General features: G+C 31.4%; 4 protein-coding genes across 4 annotated transcripts in view; 3 read left to right on the forward strand and 1 right to left on the reverse strand.

The window, feature by feature from the left end:
* Nucleotides 1–6,675: 6,675 nt before the first annotated feature.
* LOC115879329 (NADH dehydrogenase [ubiquinone] 1 beta subcomplex subunit 2, mitochondrial-like) lies at nucleotides 6,676–7,311 on the forward strand. Its single transcript, XM_030896103.1, has 3 exons — nucleotides 6,676–6,878; nucleotides 6,987–7,110; nucleotides 7,167–7,311. The coding sequence occupies exons 1-3, from the start codon at nucleotides 6,781–6,783 to the stop codon at nucleotides 7,236–7,238; spliced, it is 294 nt and encodes a 97-aa protein (XP_030751963.1). The 5' UTR covers nucleotides 6,676–6,780; the 3' UTR covers nucleotides 7,239–7,311.
* Nucleotides 7,250–8,529, reverse strand: LOC115879328 (3-oxoacyl-[acyl-carrier-protein] reductase FabG-like). The gene is made up of 5 exons (XM_030896102.1): nucleotides 8,241–8,529; nucleotides 8,015–8,182; nucleotides 7,732–7,954; nucleotides 7,524–7,672; nucleotides 7,250–7,468 (listed from the first exon to the last, which is right to left on the reverse strand). Exons 1-5 carry the CDS (start codon nucleotides 8,362–8,364, stop codon nucleotides 7,344–7,346), a joined length of 789 nt encoding a protein of 262 aa, XP_030751962.1. The 5' UTR covers nucleotides 8,365–8,529; the 3' UTR covers nucleotides 7,250–7,343.
* A 3,305-nt stretch (nucleotides 8,530–11,834) lies between these two features.
* Nucleotides 11,835–12,465, forward strand: LOC115879381 (NADH dehydrogenase [ubiquinone] 1 beta subcomplex subunit 2, mitochondrial-like). The gene is made up of 3 exons (XM_030896170.1): nucleotides 11,835–12,083; nucleotides 12,144–12,267; nucleotides 12,324–12,465. Exons 1-3 carry the CDS (start codon nucleotides 11,989–11,991, stop codon nucleotides 12,393–12,395), a joined length of 291 nt encoding a protein of 96 aa, XP_030752030.1. The 5' UTR covers nucleotides 11,835–11,988; the 3' UTR covers nucleotides 12,396–12,465.
* A 5,253-nt stretch (nucleotides 12,466–17,718) lies between these two features.
* LOC115879258 overlaps nucleotides 17,719–20,198 on the forward strand; it is a 38,005-nt gene continuing 35,525 nt past the window's right edge. The window contains exon 1 of the mRNA XM_030895970.1: nucleotides 17,719–17,770. The gene's annotated coding sequence lies outside the window, so the exon portion shown is untranslated. The remainder of the gene's footprint in view (nucleotides 17,771–20,198) is intronic.

Raw genomic sequence — 20,198 nt, forward strand, 5'->3', positions numbered from 1 at the left:
TTTGATCATCGATACTACGCAAGCGCACATCGTCAATGTTGCCAAATTGCAGTTTATTTTCGAATTATTTGCAGTTGAAATTTTTTTTTTGAATGTTAATCAATAATAATACAAATTCTATAATTAATTTTATAATTTCAGATTTATCTTGATATCCAAAATTAAGGTAAGAAGGATAATAAAGATTGTGAAATGAAAATAATATGAATATATAAAATTGTAATAATAATAACATTTATTTTTATATTTACATTAGAATTAAAAATTATCATGTACGGATTTTTTCTTAATGGTTTTAAACTTATTAGAATTATTTTATTTCTTTCAAGTTATTTAATTTCTAGTTATTTACAGGCAACAATAGTTTTGATTATATGTATTGATATGTTTTGAAATACTACCATGACGAGTCTTATAAAACAATACATGTCAATGGGAGATATAGAGGTAACATTTTACCTATAATGTTACTAATATAAAATATAATATACTTTGATCATAACGTTTGTATCATAATTTCTTAAAAATATCAAGTTAGTGGATTAATAGCAATTTTACGAAGAGTGTGTTGATAAGACTAAAATAAGCTTTATGCTTTATCTTTTTCTCTTTAGAAGGGAGATGGTTTGTGTCGTAGAATACATTACTTATATTCTTTTCTTAATTTACTGTAATTTCTTGTATACTATAATGCCAAATCTTGACAATATGGTGAAGGTTGAGTTTTGATCTTATTATTTTTATAAAAGGTTTTATACCTGTGTTTATACAAGACCAACTTAAGATTAGTTTGTAATTAGTTTGTGAAAGATCTTTCTTATAATATTTGTTATGTCTTAATCTTAATACTATCACAGATACTATATTATGCTTTGTCTGGAAAATAAATGTTAAAATATCTTAATTTTGTATATCCTGTTCCTGTTAAGAAAGACAATCAAAATATTCTGGTGTCGCTGTGTCTAGCCTTTTTAATAGTCTAGGGTAAGTCTAATATGGAGATAAGTTAAGTCTGTGGTTATCAAGATGAAGTGAAGTGCATTGCTTGTTTGAAGGCTTCGTTTATTTTTTTTGTTCTTAGCAGTTCTTAGAGTTAATTAATTTGTTACAAGTAAAGAAACAATATTGTATGTTCAGTTTATAAATAAAGATATACACACTGCTCAACAAGTTATGGGCCCAGTCCATGCCTAGATATAAGAGTTGGAAAATAAAGTACAACCTATTCGAAGATTAACACAGTTTTCAAAATGGCGAGCCAGAAATTTGACTATTCAGTTGAGAAATTTGGAATCACGCAATTTGACGGAAAGAATTTTGATCACTGGAAATTTAGGGTTGAAACTGTTCTTGATCATTATGGAGTCAAGAAGTGCATAACTGAACAAATAACTTCTCCTACAGAAGAACAAATTAAGCTAGATAAAAAATGTAAATCAGTCATTGTACAGTGTGTTGCAAATTCACATTTGGAATATATAAAGGACAAAAATACTTCGTATGACATGTGGAAGGCACTGGAAAAAGTGTTCCAAAGAAAAGGAGTGGCAAGCCAACTTTATTTAAGAAGAAAATTGCTGACAATGAAATTTAATGCAAATGAAATGCTAGAAACTCATTTCACCAAGTTTGAAGAAACAATTAGAGAACTAAAGTCAGTAGGTGCTACGCTTGAAGAAGTAGATATTGTCTGTCATTTACTTTTAACATTACCGAAGAGTTATGATACTATAGTTACAGCACTGGAAACGTTAGAAACAAATAAACTAACACTTGAGTTTGTAAAAGGCAAATTACTTGACCATGAAGTTAAAAGAAAGAACTTTGAGGAGAGAAATGACTCTGATCTTGCAGCATTTAGTGGCTATCAAAGGAACATGAATACAAGAAATGCTGGTACAAGTAACAAGCACTATCAGAAGGAAAATAAAAGTGATACAAATTACACAAGACAAAAGGACAGCAAAGGAATAAAATGTCATAACTGTGGCAAGGTAGGACATTTCAGAAAACAATGCTGGTTCATATCCAAAAGGCAAGCAAATCAAGTAGAAAGTAAAGAAGAGAAACAAGAAAATATTTCATTTACTGCAGCAGCGATGAATACAGAAGCGGCAACTGTTGAGTGTGGTGAGGACTTTGTCAATTTTGTGGTAGACTCTGGTGCGACTGATCATATGATCAATAGTGACAAATACTTTACAAATTCAAAAAATCTACAAGGTGAGCTTAAAATAGCAGTTGCTAAAGAAGAAGAATCGTTAAGCTGTTCTAAGGTAGGCAATGTATATGTAAAATTAAGTAATTGCATAGCTGAAATAAAAGATATTTTCTATGTTAAAAATTTGAGACAGAATCTCTTGTCAGTACAGAAACTCGAGAGTGCTGGTTTGGAAGTGATTTTTAAAGAAAATAGTGTATTTATCAATAAAAATTCAAAATTATTAGCAAAAGGTAGTAAAATAAATAATCTATATGTTATTAAATTTAAATTAGAACCATATAAAAACTATGCTAATTTTTGTGAGCAAAATTCAAATATTAAATTATGGCATTCTAGGTTAGGACATTTAAGCTGTCAAAATGTATTAAAACTTGCTAAAAATAATATGGTAGAGGGAGTAAATATAAGTATGAATAACTTAAAGGGGTATAATTCAGAAATATGTTCTATATGTGCTCAAACAAAAATAACACGATTACCTTTCACGAAAGTCTCAGGAAAAGTAACAAAGAGACCACTTGAGGTTGTTCATAGTGATATATGTGGACCTATTTCGCCCACAACATATGATAATAAACGGTACTTTCTTACTTTTCTAGATGATTATACTCATTTTAGTATGGTATATTTACTTGAATCAAAGAATGAAGTATTTAAATGTTTTACTGAGTTTGAAGCTAGAGTAACGAATTTAACTGGTTACAGGATTGGGTCTTTATATTGTGATAATGGCAGTGAATATTGTTCACATAACTTTAAAGCTTTTTGTAGAACCAAAGGAATTCATATACGCTATAATGTACCATACAATCCCGAAACAAATGGTGCAGCTGAAAGGTTAAATAGGACCTTACTTGAAAAAGGAAGAGCAATGTTATTGCAGTCACAATTACCTAAAACTATGTGGGGAGAATCCATACTATGTGCTACTTACCTTTTAAATAGAAGTCCTACAGTTTGTTTAAAAGATGTAACTCCAGCTGAGATGTTTTATAAGAAAAAGCCAAACTTAAAGAATATTAAAGTTTTTGGTAGTTTAGTTTATGATCATATACCAAAAGAAAAACAAAATTCTAAATTTGATACGAAAGCTAATATTAGAATTATGATTGGTTATCAGACAAATGGATACAGATTATGGGATCCAATTAAAAAGAAAGCTTTTTCAGGAAGAAATGTTATATTTGATGAGGCAAAAAATATTAATGATATGCAAATGATAGATACTTACCTTGACCTGAATGATACAGAAAATGTTAAAATTTTAATTAAAGAAAAGACAGATGAAGAAAGCTTGACAGAAGAAATGGAAAATGAAACAGATAATGAGGTATCAGAAGAAAAAGTAGAAAATGAAGGAAATAGGAAAAGTCATAGAGTAAGAAAAACACCATCATATTTTAATGATTATATTACAGAGAATGAGATAGAACACATGGCATTAAATGCTAGTGCATTTGTAGAAAATGTACCTGAGAGTCTTGAGAAAGCAAAATCAATGCCGGACTACAAAAATTGGAAAAAATGCAGTCAAAGAGGAAATAAATGCATAGAATTTGAATAAAACATGGACACTAGTGGAAAAACCAAAAGATGCTAGAGTAATAGATTGCAAATGGGTTTTTCGAACAAAAAGGAATGATCTAGGTGAAATTGTTAAATACAAAGCTAGACTAGTTGCTAAGGGCTTTATGCAAAGAGAGGGGTTTGATTTTGAAGAAACCTATGCTCCTGTTGCCCGACTTGTTACAGTCAGAACGCTTTTAGCAGTAGCAAACTTTAAAAATCTTGAAATTCAACAAATGGATGTAAAATCAGCCTTTTTACATGGAAAAATAAATGAAGATATATACATGAATATTCCAGAAGGCTTCGTAAACGATGGTAGAGTCTGTAAGCTGAACAAAGCCTTGTATGGTCTAAAACAGGCTCCTTATTGTTGGAATAAAAGGTTTGACGAATTTGTAAGATCTGAAAGATTTACTAAATCGAATAATGATCCATGTTTATACATAAGAATCAATGAAAATATCACTACTTATCTTTTATTGTATGTTGATGATATTTTAATAGTTAGTAGTAATATGCAAGAAATAGAAAAGATTAAAAGTATATTAAATAAAGAATTTCACATGCAAGATATTGGAGATTTAAAAGCATTTTTGGGAATCAATGTTAGAAGAACAAAAGATGGAATATATTTAAGCCAAAGGGATTATATTATCAATCTGCTTAATAGATTCAACATGACCGAATGCAAGTCTATCAAAACACCTATGGAGTCAAGAAAATTCAATATTAATGGTACTAATGAACACAATGATAAAAGGCCAATACGTGAGTTGATAGGATGTCTAATGTATCTAATGTTGGCAACACGACCTGATTTAAGCATGTCTATAAACTTGTGCAGTAGATATCAAGGTAATCCAACTGAAGAATTATGGAAAAGTTTAAAAAGAATATTGAGATATCTTCAAGGTACAATGAATCTTGAATTATTTTATCCAAAGAATTCAGAGAAACTTATTGGATTTGTTGATGCTGATTGGGCTGGTGATGAGGAAGATAGAAAATCTACGACAGGTTATCTATTTAAAGTATTCGGATGTACAGTTACATGGAGTACCAAAAAGCAGTCAACAGTCGCTACCTCTTCAACTGAAGCAGAGTATGTTGCTCTTGCAGAATCTGTAAAAGAAGGGATTTGGTTGTCAAAACTGTTAAATGACCTTGGTTTTACACAGAGTCAATTTGTGATGTTTGAAGACAATCAGTCCTGTATAAAGTTAACAAAACGTTGGGATCATAAAAGACTAAAACATATTGATGTTAAATATAATTTTATTAAAGATCTAGTTATTGAAAAGATGGTTTTAGTTGAATATGTGAGGTCTAATGAACAAATTGCTGATATTTTAACAAAGAATTTGCCAGGTGATTTGTTTATTAAACACAGATTTAATTTAGGATTGTTACTATGTTAAATTGTTCTATGTATTAGTATTAGATATTTTGAAAATTGAAAGAAATTGTAGATATTGTGTACATGGTAGAATGTTTTGATTGAGAAGTCCTGTTAAGAAAGACAATCAAAATATTCTGGTGTCGCTGTGTCTAGCCTTTTTAATAGTCTAGGGTAAGTCTAATATGGAGATAAGTTAAGTCTGTGGTTATCAAGATGAAGTGAAGTGCATTGCTTGTTTGAAGGCTTCGTTTATTTTTTTTGTTCTTAGCAGTTCTTAGAGTTAATTAATTTGTTACAAGTAAAGAAACAATATTGTATGTTCAGTTTATAAATAAAGATATACACACTGCTCAACAGTTCCATCCTTCCATTAGGAAAAATATGGTTTATAAATCATATTATGCTAAGAAAATCACATAAATTAGGTGTAAGAATAGAGAAATCTTAAGGTAGCAGAAAAATTAATGCAATATAATGTATAAGCAGAATTAAACAAGGTAACTGTAAATTTTGCTGAAGCTGACTCTACAATTTTAATTACTGAGGCTAAAAGGCCTTTTAAGGCCTCCGTAGTTTTGATGGAATGTTAAAAAAACCTATTATGAACATGACATGGAGCTACAGCCTACAGCATTTAAAAATTAAAAAAAAGAAAAAACTTGGACACATCCCTTTTAATTTCCCGAATTTTTAATAAAGCACTTTTGAAACGTAGCATAATAATCTAGAGCAATTAGATTAATCATAGGAATCTAGAGTTTTATTTCTATTTAATTTTATTGACTATGAAAATACATAATAAGCGTTCACGTTTCACGTGTTGTGCGAAATATTAAAATAATAATATAAATAATATACCGCGTACTATGATTGAAAAAAATAGCGTCAGCGATGACTATGAAATAAAGATCGCTGTCATTTTATATGGAAAATGTCCTCAATCGTCATTTCCCAGCCAACTGGACGCCCTTTTTCGATCATACGGTATATATTGACAAAAAAACAGTGAAAAGCACATATTTGTTTTCTACTGAAAATAATTCCAAAATAACTTGCAATCTGGCAACATCGAAGATGTGCGCATGCATAGTGTCTGTGACTATATGCAGCAAAAACTCGTTTCAAGGTCAGCCACCAGATCCACATCATTACCGACTAGTCTATAATCAGTGATCTTAATCAGGGTTCGGAAGTAGTTAATTAAGACGTAATTTACCTGATTAACTCTAAGGATTAACTACGTGTAGTTTCTCTTCATAAACTACGTCTTTTCTTAATGGATTTTTCCCAGATTTTTACTGTTCAAAAAAAGATTCATAACAAAATAACTACTTTTATAAGCATAACACAAAACAAGCACAAAACACATTTAGACCAATTTAGACCGTGCCTTTACCATTCATTTTTCTTTGTAATAGTTTTTATGCATTTTTTACCAGAATGTAAAAAACTGAAACAGATGAGTAAACGGCGTAAATGCCCATCCCTGGACTTGACAAGAATCAGCTGTACATAGTACATATCGATTGGAGGTTACAAAAAATAAGGAATTATATACAAGAATAAAGAAAAGTGGAAAATCAACAAAATGTTAATATCTAGAGGCGCTTCAACACTTCGGATCTTAAAAACCTTAAGTAAAAACGGTGTACACTTTAAGCAAGCCGTTAGAAACAGTGGACATGAGTAAGTTCATATTGTTATGTAAGATCTTTGTCTAAAATATTTTGATTAAAAAAATACCATTTTTTTTACTTTAATTTAATTCTATATATATTTTTCTTTGGTTTTTAGTTTTTATTATCGGTCTGCTATTCCAGAACACAAAAAAAGTGTAATACTTAGAGCAGAAATTGTTCAAGGTCTTGTTTGGTGGTGGATTTTGTGGCATTTATGGACTGAACCTGATCACGTTTTTGTATTTAACTATTGTTTTAGTGAACGATAACAAAAATAATGCACATATATTTTTAGGGAGAATTCGGAGAATATCCAGATCCTAGCAAATGGAGTGACGAGGAACTAGGTATACCCGAAGAACTTTAATAACAAGTGTGCTTTTATGTAGTTATTATAATTATACATTTATTTAAGAAATAATAAAAACAGTTTTATTGACTATTTTGTATTGAAAAATGGAATTTTTGGAACTTATCTTGGACACATTGCGTGTCTTCCTCCATCTACTGGTATGGAAGCACCAGTTATAAAACTGGCATCATCACTAGCTAGAAAAGCAATAGTTCTTGCTACTTCTTCTGGTTTGCCAGGGCGGCCTAAAATTAATAGACAATTAAATATAGGATTTTTAAAAGACTATGACTGCTCTACCTAGAGCATGAGTCTCTTGTGACCTCTTTATAAAAGCTTCATACTGTTCAGGATTCATACCGCTTCTCGTATGTAAATTTGTAAAAGTCACTCCTGGATTAACTGAATTTACTCTAACCTGCTTTGGAGCCAAATCTAGAGCCGCGCATCTAGAAATATTAACAAATGCAAAATTATAAATCAAGAATGCATCATAATTTGATATTACCTCGTAAGTTGATCAACAGCTGCTTTAGATATACAATAAGCAAAAACGCCTGGAAATGCCCTAATTCCGTTAACACTACTCACATTCACAATGTTGCCTTTAGTTTTAACTAAGTGTGGAACGGCTAAAGTTGTTAATTGATAGATTGAACGAACATTGGCATTCATAACACGATCATACTGTTCTAAATTAGTATTCTCAACAGAACCTGATTCCAATACACCTAAATAAAATAAATAATAAATTTAATTAAGCATTCAAGTACTGTTGCAAGTTTCCTTACCAGCATTATTTACTAAAACATCAAGTTTCCCAAATTTCTCTATAGTTTTCTCAACTAACGATTTAGTTTCTGTTTCGTTTGTAAGTTCAGCAGTTAACAGTAATGGCTCAACACTGTTATTGGTCTTACATTCAGAAGCAACTAATTCAAGATTTTGTTTATTTCTTCCTGGAACGAAATAAGACTATAAATATACTAAATTTTATGCTTTACCGTTTCAATAAACCTGCCAAGACCAGACTAGCACCTAATTTTGCAAAATGCTTAGCGGTGGCCGCTCCTATTCCAGAACTTGCCCCCGTGATGAGTATCACTTTTCCTGCAAACTGCATGTTGATATTTTCTGCCATGGATTAAGAAATGTTTGCCACGTTTTTTAATGTTAAAGGCTACAAGGTCACGAAAGATATGTATTGGCAAATAATCTTAGAAACAAAGCTATAATATAATTATTATTATCTCATAAATAACAAGTTTTCTATTTACAAATATAACCTCAACAGAGATAACAATAACAAAAACAAATATGACAACATAGGCAACCCGTAAAATATTAAATTCTCTTCTCATAGGGGGTTCCCAAGAACAGAATTCATTAACTGTACAGAGTGGGCCAAATTGGACACGTTTAAAGGAAAACACATGGAAAACACAAACACCCTTTACCTTTTTCTATAGGAGACAGACGAAAACTAATATCGGTGTCTGGAGCTCAATTTTTGTCAAAAACATGATGGTAAAAACCGCACATCGATATCTGTTACCCTTTCGGAGTTACGGGGTGTTTTTCAAAAATGTGCATTTTTAACAAATCGCTGTAACTTTTTTCCTATAAAAATTTTTATGAAAACATTTCCGAAACACCTTTTTATGTAAAATTTAATGGTTTAAGTATAATTTTTCTCAAAGAGAAAAATTGAATTTTTAATTAAAAATGCGGTCAATGCTTTTATCTACCGTCAGTGAGTTAGGAAGCTCTAAACTCACGCATTTTCATTACTGCACTTCTTGTTTAGATGACTCTACCAAAAAAAAATATTTTGTAAAACCTTCTGTATTTTGCACTAAATACCTACTAAATACAAATAAACTGTTCTATTGGTAATAATTATAAAAACACGTAAACTTATTTATTATAAATGTTAATGATATACAGTTTGAACAATCTTCCAAGTAACTGCCTGATGAAGCATATATATTCATTTTAATAGATATCATAGTACGTATCATTGAATAGAAAGCCCAAAGAGACGAAGGCTTATATAAGTAGCGGATAAATTGAAAAAATATGTTATAAGTACCTTTTCATTTCCATAGTTGTGTACTTTTTTTCGGTGCACCATTTTTCATACTTAGACTATGTATATTCATATTTCTGTTTCGATCTTGCTAGAAGCAATCCAGAAATGGTTCTGAATACCTTTTCTTCAATGTCAGAGGGAATACTTTCCGAATATCCGAATCGCTCATTTTTTAAACTAGTGACATCAATATTATTTACTGTCATATTGACATTGCCATGCATGGTGTTTTCTCAACCTGAATATCTGTTGGTAATTTACTTATTTCGTTTTGAGCTGATTTCGTTTTGAGCTGATTTCTGGCTCCAATTCAATCAGCAATCGATCATTGCCTGGAAACTTATATGGTGAAATTTTCATAAAATAATTTAGTACACACTAAAAACACGGTATGTCGCTAGTGGTAGGAAAAATAATTTTTAGAGGTTACTAGTTTATTTGGTTGCTTTGAATAAGAAGACTAAGGAAGGAGCATATCAAAAATATTAGGTACACCGCGATGGGCCTCAAATATGGCCGACTTAAATTCCGGTTTATCAGTGTCCTTCTAATTTTACTTAAAAATGTAAAACTATGACGTAGGGTAGACGTGGGGTAGACTCAATAATTTGTTGTTTTATTTTACGTTGTGAATAAATGTTGGTAGTTATTAAAATTGTTATAAAAATATATAATTCTAATAAAAATAGATAAGTTATAATAAGTATTTATTAACACAAACATCCGATACGCTACTGAAGCAGGTAAGTCAAATTAACGTATCTAAATTCTTTGACATCTAATCTTTGACAAGTAATAAATAAAAGCTAAAATGCAAGAAAAATATATAATTTAGTTAATTTAAGTGAATTTCATAAATGATCGGTTTACTACACGTATGTATATTATATAGTCACTTACTAGCGAAAAGTTGTTCCATCATCTCTCAATTTTTGCCGAGATCTACCGCACGCTACACAACCAACTATTTTAGAGTCTTTTTCGATAAATCGCGATAGTGTCACTGTTAATTTAAGTTCTGTCACAATTTCCATCTAGATTTACGACCTTTATACAACTATCAGTAGTAGAATAAATAATAAATAACATAAAATCAGCTCCGTAAAGACCGTAAAGACAAATCCACAAAATTTCAAATCAAATTCAAATGTGTCAAATGAATCGTCAAACAGAACTGTCAAGGATCCCCACCCTAGAGAGCTTTTATGGTGCCTTTTCCGCCCACCATGCATGAATACATGGATAGCATTATGCTCCTTCCTTAGTCTTCTTATTCAAAGAAAAATATTGATTCAAAACTGACAACTAAGGAGACAGCTTTATTTATTTGTCAAATTACATAGAAACCAACACCATAGATAAAAAAAAATAATCTACTATTAAGATATGAAACTTAATAGTAAAATTTTGGGTCAAAGCGCCCCTCCGTGTTTTTAGTGGAGACTACGTTTAACCCAGAGCCTTCGCCTTTTCTGCTGTAAATGTTTTTTATGTTTATATTTGAATTCAAAGGATTTATTTTTAAAGTTACACTGATATATTAGTATATCAGAGTAACTTTAATAAAACATAAGAATATATATATTTTACAATTTATTTTTTTATTTATTTTACAGAGTTTCAAGTAAATGATCGTAAGTCGACTGGCTCTCTAATGAATAGACCGAGATTTATAGATTTTAAAGCGAACGAAAAAAAATCAAACAACAAATACTTACCATATATTTTACTTTTATCTAAGATACATACCTTATCGTATTTTGGAAACACGTACATTTTTGCAGTTTTGTTAGTTTCTTTGCAAGATGCAACACAACAAGAAAACGCCATTTTTACAGTTAATAAATAATAAAACTATTTCTGACTATGATATTTAAAATTTAGATAGATAGTAAATTAAAAAACAAACGAGTATTTGCAAACGCAGGCCCAAATTCAATAAAAATCAAAATTTTGTCTGCGAAAATCAGGCTTTTTTCACTGAAAAGGTATTTTTTGATTTATCAGCAGTCATTGTCAAGTTGACAATATACAGGGTGTTTTCGAATTAGTCTAAAAAAATTATGGTGTGATTCCTCATGTGTTCTTAAAACAATTTTTATATAACCATTAGGTCTAAAGTACTTCCTTTCTGATCTACAGGGTGTTAAAAATTTAAAAAAATCGATCTTTTTGCTTAACATAAATGGTACACCACTGCTTTTTTAAAGAAAATATATTTTTTTCTTGACTGGCCATCCTTTTTCAACAAAATTGATCTTTTGCGTTTTTCTTGTTCATCAAACGGTTGTCGAGAAAAAAATTAATATACTTATTAAGAGCCCGTCTTAATTCGTTTCCTAACAATTTTTTATTTTTTAGATTAATTAGGAAACACTCTGTATATGCATATCACAGGCAACCAAATAAACTAGTAACCTCTAAAAATTATTTTCCTACCACTAGCGACATACCGTGTTTTTAGTGTGTACTAAATTATTTTATGAAAATTTTACCATATAAGTTTCCAGGCAATGGTTCTAATCATGTTCTAATTTCTAATCCTACTTGGCAAGAACAAGCTGTACATGTCAATTTGACATTATTTCGTGTTCCTTCGTCAAATCATAGTTACTTATAAAAAATAAAGAATTAAATACAAGAAAAAGCCTAGAGAAGTGGAACATCGACAAAATGTTAATATCTAGAGGAGCTTCAACACGGATCTTAAAAACCTTGAGTAATAAAGGTGTCCACTTTAAGCAAGCCGTTAGAAATAGTGGACATCAGTAAGTTAATATTGTTATGTAAACTTTGTAATAATCCTATAAATATATTTTTGATTTTAGGTATTATTATCGGTCTGCTGTTCCAGAACATAAAAAAAGTGTAATAATTAGAGCAGAAATTGTTCATGGTATTGTTTGGTGGTGGATTTTGTGGCATTTCTGGACTGAACCTGATCACGTTTTTGTATTTAACTATTGTTTTAGTGAACGATAACAGAAATAATGGAAATCTATTTTTAGGGAGAATTCGATTATCCAGATCCTAGTAAATGGACCGATGAAGAACTAGGTATACCTGAAGAACTTGAATAACTGGTTTGTTTCTATGTAGTTTTCATAATTATATATTTATTTAAGAAATAATAAAAACTTGTTATAGCAACGTTCTACTGAAGTAACGACTTGCTCTAGAAAGTTCCTTTTTTTACTAAAAGATAGCTAATTGGCTTTTCTAAGAACTGTCGTCGCCGGATTTTTTGTTTTTCATTTAATTTAAACAAAAAATAAAAAGTATTTTTTTCCCTGATGTCGTGGCGGATGCGCCTTCAACTAGTGTTAATATAAAAAATAAACCTTATTTTTACCTGAGAAGTCCTCCCACGAGAGATGGCACATGTTTTTTGAAACCCCCTGTATTTAGAAAAGTTTTCACTAGTAATACCACTAGAGGTCAAATTATTTCCGGAAATTTTTTCGAGCCCATGAATATTTTGAAAATTATCCTGAGTCGAAGACGAGGGATAATTTTCTAAAAATATTCATGAGCGAGAAAAAATGTCCGGATTTAATTTGACTTCGTGTGGTATTCGGTAAGAAAATTCCACACCAAATTGTGTTTGAAAATCAAATAATTAAAATGTGTTTTTCGCTTTTTGGTCGAATTGATTATTTAGTTACTATGACAACTAAGAGACACCCAAACTTAAAAACTATTTCAGTTTTGAAGCTGTCAAGCGGCACGGCTTAAAAAAAATGTTTCGCTTCGGTCATGAAAGCAAAGAAAATATTCGCCAGGAGATTAAGCAGTTGACACCCGCGAATACTAGGAAATCGAAGTCAAGCGTATGGAAGCAGTTTACAAACTTTCATCTCAGCTTTGTAATTGAAATGTATCAAAATTATCATGTAAACAAATAAAAACCAGACTCTCAAAAATATATTCTGTCATTATAAACGTCAAAAAATTTCCAGTATAATTCGCTGTTGGGTGCCCACAAGGAAAAAATTTTCACTAAAATTTATCCGTTGCCATGGTGATTTATAAAAAAAACGTTTTGATTGGTTAAAAATTACAGGTGTGGAATTTTCATTAAAATAATCAGAACAATTAAAAAAAATCGGAAATTTAAATGAATAATTATTTCTGGTACTTAATAACATTGTTAACCAAAGTCTTTTCATCGAGAGAATACGTGATAGTGACACACTGTCAGTGCCTGTCATTTTAATTCCCAGGTAAATTGTATCATAATTGTATTTTATGTCATTTTTTGGATGTCGTCTAGTCGTCTATTGAAATCTTCCCCGACACGTTGGACATACTCTTTAAGCATTTTCATATTCTTTTACTGCAGAAATTGCATAATATGATATCTTAGATAAGTATAATAGTAATAAAAATATTATTTATCTTTGTTTTTCTTATATTTGCCACATAAAAATATGTTGTTAAGACTTGTGGTTAAAGTATTGGGTTTCCTGGACATGGTGGAATGTTATTGATAAAAATACGAAAAAATAAACCTGCAACCATAGGTGTAACATCACATATTTTGACAACTAGGGAACTAGGCGGCATTTTCTTTCCCTCAATCCATAATCCCTTGTATACTCTTTTAGAAATTATTGCAAGTCTGCTAAGCCAACGTACTTCGATACTAAAAATCACCACATTCGCTTTCTAAATCATTCAGTCATCTAAGTCAATTTCGCATGCATAGGTCATGACTAGTACTACACATCATACTGTATCATTAATGTCGCTTAACAAATTTATATAATTACATTATTTTTTGGCACTGTATGACACTATGCAGAAATTTTAGATTTTTAAAAGTCGCTTGTTAAAGATTAGGGTTACCAGATGAAAACTTGTCCAACCCGGGCAAGCCTTCCCAAAAATCAGGACGTCATTATTTTTTAGCGATATAAGAGCAAAAATAGTACATTGTTTTATTAGGAGTAAAAACGATACTTTTTGTGGTGAGGTTGTACGTTTGACATACAGGCGAAGCACAAAAATCATTTTTACTCCGAACAGAACATGCTATTTTTGTTTCAAACGGCACAAATCATTTTTTTAACAATAATTTCAAACGTTCCAAGTAATATAAAAATATTTAAAAGTGATACCTTGTTAGTAATTATACAGGGTGTCAAAAAATAGTGTATCTAACTTAGGTGGATGATTCTACAGTGAAAAATAAAACCAAAAGTATCGTATGAACAGTAAAAGTAAAATTACTGAACACATTGATCTTTCCTATCGCTACGTATGCATCTGAGATCTGGATTCTAAAAACTGCAAACAGAAGAAAAATGGTAACGTAATAAGTACGGTATTTTGAGGGATAAATTGGATTTCTCGGAATATATCGTAAATCCGTTACCATTATAACGTTATTGATCTAACTTATATAAAATTCTTATTGTTTATGATCACATTTTCGGCATATTCTTGATTTCTTGTCCAACATTATCTTTACTTATTAAAAATGGAAAAAGTACTTGAAGCTGCTGTTCTTTTAAATAATAGAGCAGACGCTATTGAATATCTGAGTTTTACGGACATTTCAATTTCTATAAAATACATGAGTGATCCATGAGTAAGATGCTTTACTTCAATTTTAGTTGTACTATAAAAAGAAAACTACTCGTAGATTACTAGACCAAACTAGACTAGCAATGCCTTAAACATACATAAAAGTAAATTACATTGCGTGTTCCTGACCGTATTATACTGAATGATCGAAAAAAACGGCGTTCAGTTGGCTTGGAAATGAGCATCGATTAAATTCCTCATATAATTTTAATTCATAGCCATCGCTGACGCAGTTTTTTTCGATCATACGGTACTTAGAGTAGGAGAATAGAATCAGCTTTCCACAAAAACCTGTACCGAAATCGTTTTATACAGATTTTTTGATTCTCATATTATCATGAATCTATTGTTCTGTAGCGATTGAAACCGGTCTTTCGGGACCGATTTAAACCGGTCTTCCGCTACCGGCACCAAAATTTGTCTCCCGGTACTGGTACCGAAACCGGTCTTACCGTTAAAGACGATACCGATACCGGAATATTTCAACAGTACCGGTCTTGGTACCGGTATATCGCAAGACCGAACATGTTATGGAAGATCATAGGTTTGTTCTCAAAGCTGTAAGAATTTCCAACAGATAATCATGCGCAATAGGGTAAAACGCGTTCGCACATAAATTTTTGATTGGTTTCCAACCAACAGTACGCTGTTCACACAGAAAATTCTGATTATAAGCTGACAGTCAGACCTGTTCGCGGAACTTTTGCAAGTAAAGTGTCCGGCGCCTGCGTTTTGCGACCCGACGTCAATACTTGGTAAACTTAACCTACAAAACGTGTGTTGTTTTTGTTTAGTATTTCGTTCTTCAACAAATAAAGAAAAGAATCTGAGGCGTCCGAATTTTCGGATACAGACACAGACCTAGAAGAGCTGATGGAGGAACGGGACAGACACAAGAATCAAAATTATAAAACATAAAAACATTAAAAAGAACAAAACCAAAAACATTAAAACATGTCTTTTCTTCTTTATTCGTTATTACGTAGGAGTTAAAATTAGTGGTATTATTAGATCAAAAAAGAAGAGTAGGGGATTCGCTGTTCGCACAGACAGTTTGAAATCGATCAGAAACTGCATTATTTGAGACCTGCGCATTAACACCGGTTTGGAAGAAGTCACAAACATGTTGGGAACACGCTGTGAGAACAAACCTCAATGGCTGAAGATTATTTTTGAATACATATTTTAATCATTGGGGATCAAAAAAGGGGCCTGCTTGGAAAAAAGTCCGGAAGTTTTGAAACTTTGCAGGTTTATAGGTTTTGGGGTCCCTAACTAAAATCCATAAAATGCACATTTCCAGACTTGCCGCCGGCGCCACCATCTTGCCAAGATGGCGCCCAAAATAGGTATTTTGTGAATATCTCGAAAACTATGCGTTTCTCACGAAAATTTGAGGAGAGCAAAATTAAAGAGAATAAAATTTCCTATAAAAAGGTTTTATAAAAATTTTCTCTAAAGTCAACCGTTTAGGCACAAAATCCCTGGAAATTTGACAATTTTGCGTAAAATATGATATATTATGTATAGTCAATTTTCCGAAATCAAATGTCGATTAGGGTTCACTAAAACTAGTCTTAGTTTAGTTTCTTCAATTTTGTCATGAAACAGTGACGTATCATTAATTCGCTCATTAATTTATGAATAATTAATTGTCGTGCTGGACAGCATTCATTGCGAACTTACCACCAGGTTCAGCATTGGTCTGGTTGTACCAAAGATGCCGAAGAATGGGGTTGAAAGAAAACAAAAACAGGCATTACTCCAGTCACAATGTTGAAAGATCCAGCTCCAAAATCCCTATTGGCATTTTTATCTTTTAAATGCAAAACCAACAACTATGGTAAAGCCTGCGGATGCAGAAAAGCAGGATTAAAATGTTTAATGATTTGTGCATACTGCAATGGGAAATCCTGTGACAACGTCACTGAAGTGTCACTCAACGAATCCGATGAAGAGGAGTTGGACTTGCCTGTAGATATCCCTCTGGCGGCTGAAGATGAAAAGTTGGACGAATTGAGAGACCACCCTGATGAGCCCAGCACAGCAGACACGATCGACTTTGACATCAATGAGCCAGATCCGTCGGGCTTGTGCAGATAAGTTAAAGTTTTTAATTTATCTAGTGGAGTAGGCCTCCGGGGAGACCACGTTAAAATAAACGCGCCGTATACTTTACCTCTTGGGTGGTGTAGAAACAAGTACGCATTTTCAATTATTAAAATTAATTATTCATAAATTAATGAGCGAATTAATGATACGCCACTGTTTTATGACAAAATTGAAGAAACTAAACTAAAACGTTTTAGTTTTAGTGAACCCTAATCTATATTTGATTTCGGAAAATCGACTATACATAATATATCGTATTTTACGCAAAATTGTAAAATTTCCAGGGATTTTGTGCCTAAACGGTTGACTTTAGCAAAAAATTTTATAAAACCTTTTTTATAGGAAATTTTATTTTCTTTAATTTTGCTCTCTTCAAATTTTCGCGAAAAATGCATAGTTTTCGAGATATTCACAAAATACCTATTTTGGGTGGTCTGGAAATGTGCATTTTATGGATTTTAAGTTCGGGACCCCAAAACCTATAAACCTGCAAAGTTGCAAAACTTCCGGACTTTTTTCCAAGCAAAAATCCCCAATGACTGAACTAAATAGTTACTAGTTACAGGCAAAACAATAACTAATATTGAATTTAAATCAAGTCTTAAAATGTAGTAGTTTTAGGTTTAGGTACGCCACTGCTCCTTAACAATAATTAATATAACAAGTTGTTTTTCTTTAAAATTTTATATAAATATGGTTTAAATTCGCTCTGCATTGTTAGTACTCTTTTTTAAAAACTGAACAAGTATTTCAGGTAAGTGAATGAAAGTATTTATATATGAAATTTATTATTCTCTAGAATATTTCAAATATACAGGGTTGTTCACCACATACGACACGGATTAATGTAGATAAACGATTAGATTTTTACAAATTGCAAGTTTTGGGTTCGTTGCAGGACTATTAGAGCTGCAATTTAGGAATATTTTTACAAGATACAGAGTGTCCCAAATATATAAAAAATATCAAAGTTGTATTTTTTTAAATGGAACACCCTGTATATTATTACATCTTTAGTTTTTTTTTGAATCAGAAATCAATAAAATAATAAGTTATGAAAATAAACGTCTCTGTTGTTATAAATAAGCATTCGTCAAAAAATGAAATAAAGTTTTTAAGAAATCCTGGGTGTTAAATGATAATATGGGTGTTTCGCCACTGTAAGAAAATCTACAAAATAAAATAGTTATTTTTTGTAAACACTTCTGCGTTAATTCCAAACGGAAACTACTTATTAGAAGTTAGGTTTACAGATATACAAATTTGCCTAACGAACAAGAACTTTCCGAAACGTTAAGCATTTTTTGGTTCGAGGCAAATTTGTATATCTGTAAACCTAACTTCTGACAAGTAATTTCGTTTGGGATTAACGCAGAAGTGTTTACAAAAAATAACTACCTACCCATATAGGATTTTTTGGAGAGATGAATCCGCCACATAGGTACAGACATTTTTTAAACTTTTTAAGGTGTTACTTTTACCAGACTGTCACATACAAAATTCAGTTTTTTAGTATTTCGAGCAATTATTATTAATCAACGCAGTCAATTAATGTAGTTTGAATACTGGAATCATATTAATTGTTCCTCTTTAACAAATATTTAAACCGTTTTTTCATTTTTTAATGAAATAAACAAACTATATCGACAATATTTAGTATATGTACTCTTTAAAAATTTGTTACATCTTTAAAAAATAATCTAAAATGTCAATATTCCATTGGTATATTGATAAATGAGGTCTAAGTTATAAGAAAATACATTTTCTACGAAAACTTGAAGAGATAGGTAAATAATGGTATAAACAATTTGATAGACAATAAAATTGTGCATCTGATTCTTTGCTGAGAATTTAAAGCTAGTAATTATATAAAATCAATTTTCAGACACTCTATATAAGGTAGTATAATTTTTAATATTGCAACACAAAATTTAGTAAATAGAAAAACTTTAGTAAGATTAAAATGCGGTAAACCTTAGTCAAATTTATCTTTATTTTAATCGTAGAAACTAAAAATGTAATAATATACAGGGTGTTTTGGTTTGGTTTAAAAAAATACAACTTTGATATTTTTTATTTATTTATTTGGGACACTCTGTATCTTGTAAAAATATTTTTAAATTGTAGCTCTAATAGTCCTGCAACGAACCCAAAACTTGGCACCAGCCCAAACAAGGTAAAAGGCGGGCCATATGATTTATAAATACACACAACCAAATTTATATGGAATCACCTATTATTTTCCATAATTTTTGAGATGTATGAAAATTTTCTGTTTATGAATAAAACTCAGACCTTACCAATGACTTTTCATGAAAAATAATCCATATAGCAAAAAAAATAGTCAGTTCCCAAAATAAACAAAATGGTATTTTTTTGGTTCCTGAAACGAAATTAAGATTTAAATTTTTAATGGCCAAAAAGCTTAAACAAAAAGAAAATTGATAATTTTAATATTCTTTGTTGCCACCTCTAGCCCTTATGCAAGCTTCTATCCGCGCTGGCATGCTTCTTGTTAAATTATCCACGTTGTCTTGGGGTATGTTTTCCCATTATGCTAATGCTGCATCAATAATCTGTGCGAGATTTCCAGGATTGTTACGACGAGCTCTAACCCTTCTTTTGAGCTAGTCCCACAAGTGTTCGATGGGGTTTAGATCTGGTAAATAGACAGGCCAGTCCAAAACTATGACACCTTCCGTTTCAAAACGTTCTCTAGTCACTCTGGTGGCATAGGGAGGTGCACTATCGCGCATGTAGTTAAAATTATCCCCAATTGCAGCTCTCCATAGACTAACGATTGGTTCTAGCACCAAGTCAACATATCTCCGACCCGTTAAAATTAGTTGAAGTGGTAACAATGGAGTTTTTGCTCCTAGTATAATACCTCCCCAGAACATTACCCCATACAGCACATCAAATCACATTTACGATGTGTTTACATTATTAGATGTAGACACAGGGTGACACAATTCCCCCGATGTAAATATGCTACGTTTACACATTGTAGTTCAACACGTATGCACAAAGGTTAAACGTCCGCCTCACACAATGTAGCCACAGTATAGCATTTACGTATATACAAAGTAACGGATACACAGTGTGCCGTAGGATACACAATGCTTGCGTATTACGTTTAAACTATGTTTACAAATTGCAGTTGTGACTACCGCGTATATTCG

The sequence above is a fragment of the Sitophilus oryzae genome, unplaced genomic scaffold, assembly GCF_002938485.1.
Source record: "Sitophilus oryzae breed Bouriz unplaced genomic scaffold, Soryzae_2.0 scaffold_1576_pilon_pilon, whole genome shotgun sequence".
NCBI classification, from domain to species: domain Eukaryota; kingdom Metazoa; phylum Arthropoda; class Insecta; order Coleoptera; family Curculionidae; genus Sitophilus; species Sitophilus oryzae.